The following is a 3665-nucleotide window of genomic DNA, read 5'->3' on the forward strand; positions in this document are numbered from 1 at the left end:
GTCACAGGTAGCCACAGGCTAATGGTAACTAATAATAGCAAACGTTAAATAGACACATTTGTGTGATACATCTTTGTTATGTCCATTTAGATTTATTACTATTGCTGACTTCTACTCTTCTTTGCTTGGGCTAATGTACTGTCACGAAATAATTATTACATAATAATTCAATTACAACGGCTTGCTTTAATTCGTAACCTTATATAATTTTCTTCAGCTAGCTCTAATTTTGTTATACTGTCTGCCATGTAATCATATTTTCCAGACAGCTGACTCTTCCGTGAGCCTCCGTGGGGGTGTCACATGTGGCTGTGGGCCTCTCTTGTGCTACATTTTCTTTGCTGCCCAGCCCTCCTCCCCCTCAGTGCCCCGTTCCCCTTTTCTTCAGCTCTCCCTTGCCGACCAGATATCGGCTCAACTGCGCTCCCCAACCTCAACAGCTATCGTTGGCTCCACCCCTCCGTTATCACCTCGCCTAGACAATTGTACAGTCAAACGATATCACAGCAGGGCGACCTGCATCGAGCTAAACAGCAGGCCGTAGGTTTGAAGGTAGGAGTGTGTGAGGTTTTCAGGCTCAAGTGACTGAGGAGCTGTGGGAGGTACAGTGCATTCAGATGCCTGGTGTTGTGGGGGTCTGAGCTGAGTTATATAGACATGCATAACTCTTGAAGACATTTAGAAATATATTTCTTTTAGTCCAGCACTTCTGATTGGACAAAAATAAACTAAGGTACAATTAATAAGAAATTATTAATTAAGAAAATACTTTAATATCAATACAATAAATCAGCTCTCAAGCAGCCCCACAGTACTGTACATTTCTTAAATAATATATAGATTTAATGGTAAACTAGGCATTTTACTTTCCACAAGAGAATAACAATATAGAGATGTAGGTCCGAACAAACATACAATAATAGAATATTTATCACTTGTTTCATAGAAAACATAAGGACAGTATAGACATTAAGGCATTGTGTAGGTCTTTTCAGACATTCATCATCCAAAAATAAATAAATAAAGTATCTAATCTAAGTATACTCAGTGTACCTTAGTATCCTCTCTCCCTTGGCCATTTCTAGGTTTCATTGTTCACTGGCATAACTGTTGGTCGTATTTTTGTCAGAAACACGCACACACATGCAGGCAGTCATAAAACTACCCTCAAGTAAATAAATAGTATTTGGGTACCATTAGACTTCTGTTATTGTCTGACTATCTTTGCTTCTGTGCTTGTGCCAAAAACTGGGTCACAGGAGAAATGGCCTCTAAAAGTGCAGGAGACACACCGATTCACAACACATTAACACACCCATCCACACAAACACACCTGCCCTGCCATCAGCAAATCCATGACATGCATAGATGGTGATCTGCTTGTGTCCCAAGTGTGTATTTGTGATGCCGAGGGTCCACACAGTCTTTTCGGGCTGCAGAGCCCCGTAAAAGGGCAAAGTTTGGGGTTTTTTGTTGTTGTTTTTCTGTTTTTTGTTTTTTTTCCTCTCTTCCTTTTGAGCAGCAGGTCAGTCAAGATGCCAAGTCAGAGGACAGATCAAGTCCTTCAGTCTGGAAGAGATTACAAGAGAGAGAAAACAACAGTTAATAAAAATATTTAACATTTTCATTCTTACAGTGGCTAAGCCAAATAAACTAGTACACCTCAACTTGCACCCTCTAACGATCATATGCATATTTGGTCATTTGCATCCAACTGTCAAGCAAAGCACACTCAAATTCTTGGCATGTAAATCCACGCAAATAAGCCTCACTTTAAGCAGTTTAATGAATGGAGACTTAAAGCCTCAATTTTCTTTGTTTGGAAACAAAATGACTAAATCTTGTGCGAATATCATCCAAGATCTAAGAACTGTTTTTTCATAAAGCACCTGTAAGGTCAGCTGGCCAAACGCTGCTCTATAGCACCACTAGTGGCCAAAAAGACCCACACTGCACCTTTAATGCTGCAAAACATCCAATGACTTGACAAATCTGGTTCTTCGACAGTTCAAAACACAAGTTCTTTAACTAGAAAACTGTAACAGTCATCCTAAAAGGAAATGACCCGTGTTAGTAGTCTGATAGTTTCCCCACAAACAACACTGGTGCCAATTAAGCAGCTCTCTTGAGGCAACAGACATGAGGGCCTCTGAGAGAACAGTGTTCACTCTGTAAGGTACACATGTACTGTACAGAGTGAACTCATTCACAGGCTCAGATTAGGGTTTTGTGTGTCACAATAACAAGGAGGCACAGGGAAAAACAGCTTAAATATCAAGTGGGTGCCACACACATGGGACAGTTCTGAACATATAGTTTTACACATGCAAAACAACAACACGTTTGTTCTTTTTACATCAATATCACACATGTTGTATAATCTGACTCTAGCCTGGTTATTGATTTAAAGGCACTTTGGTATTTGAAGCTATGCCTCTTATCCACAGAGCTAATGTTGGGTCATTTTGACCTCACATTTCTAGAGCTGCTACTGACTAAATATGAAGATCTTTTGTCCAATAAAAAGTATCCTGCAGCTGAAGGTGTTAAAAGTGTGTATGCTGGGCCTTATTGGATAGTAATGTTCTGATCTTAACACACCAGCTGTTTAGCCCAGGAAAGACTTGAGGGACAGTTTGTGTGTGGTGGGGCAAAGGGGCTCATCCACAGCAAGCATAATTACATAATCTAGGATGCAGAAAGATGAGGAGGGGGTGGGTGTTCCTGTCATGCTGCTCTGGACACACGCTTAGCGCAGCTACAAGCGGTACAGCAGCATCTCTAATATTAAACAAACGGAAAGGAACTGTGGCTGCATTTATGCTGCAATAGACGATAAGAATGGAACATTTGTTTTCTTTCTGTGGAAATGCAGCCGCGGTAGGAGCTGAAAAAGACAGGGAGCATCAATGTCCTTAAACAGTTTGAGCTAAGAAAACTGTAGCACTGTAAGGCTGATGAAACCCTGGGGAAGAAAAAAAAAAGCCAGCTGAACGACCTCAAATATGCGCAGCGATCAGGCTGTTTGTGTTAGTTCCTGAAAAGCTGCCATTTTTGGATCTGTCATTCAGCGCTCTTATAAACAAGCAGCCCAGTTCTCTTTCACAGAACCACACATTTAGATCTTTTGAAGATATTTTAGGCCCCATAAGATGATAGTGTAGCTGAGGAGGATGTTAGAGATGTTAATCACTAAATCCAAAGATAAGTCCCTCGATCTTATATGATTTTTCAGAGATTGACTATAATGACGAGATCATTTTACAGTCAGGGTCAGATTTCTGTTGAATTCAGCTTTATAAACATGTTCAAATTCGGACAAAACATCCTAAATGCCCACACCTTACATTACGCATTCCCCAGCTCCTCTCCATGGAGCATCCACCGGCTCTTGCTGATCTACCCTTGGCCGTCTAATCTTGCCCGCAGAGGCTATAATCTCATCTGGAGCCGTGGCTGGCTAAATGTGGGGAACGCTGGCCACGCAGTTATCTAGCAGCTAGCGCTTCTGTCTGGAACATCCCGGCCTACTTTAGCCCCCCTCCTTCTCACTGAGCCGTGACACACACACACACACACACACACACACACACACACACACACACACACACTCACACTCACACTCACACACACACCCGCACACACACACACACACGCCTCCACGA

At 41.8% G+C, this 3665-nt stretch overlaps 1 protein-coding gene across 2 annotated transcripts in view; it reads right to left on the reverse strand.

Annotated features, from left to right (window-relative positions):
- Positions 1-1502: 1502 nt before the first annotated feature.
- LOC102214691 (insulin receptor substrate 2-like) overlaps positions 1503-3665 on the reverse strand; it is a 10866-nt gene continuing 8703 nt past the window's right edge. For both annotated transcript variants that reach the window (XM_005753466.2, XM_005753465.2), the window contains exon 3: positions 1503-1569. In XM_005753466.2, the coding sequence (XP_005753523.1) occupies positions 1565-1569 (5 nt within the window). In that variant the 3' untranslated portion in view covers positions 1503-1564. The remainder of the gene's footprint in view (positions 1570-3665) is intronic.

Source organism: Pundamilia nyererei, unplaced genomic scaffold (assembly GCF_000239375.1).
Source record: "Pundamilia nyererei isolate P.nyererei 1_Seehausen unplaced genomic scaffold, PunNye1.0 scaffold00430, whole genome shotgun sequence".
NCBI classification, from domain to species: domain Eukaryota; kingdom Metazoa; phylum Chordata; class Actinopteri; order Cichliformes; family Cichlidae; genus Pundamilia; species Pundamilia nyererei.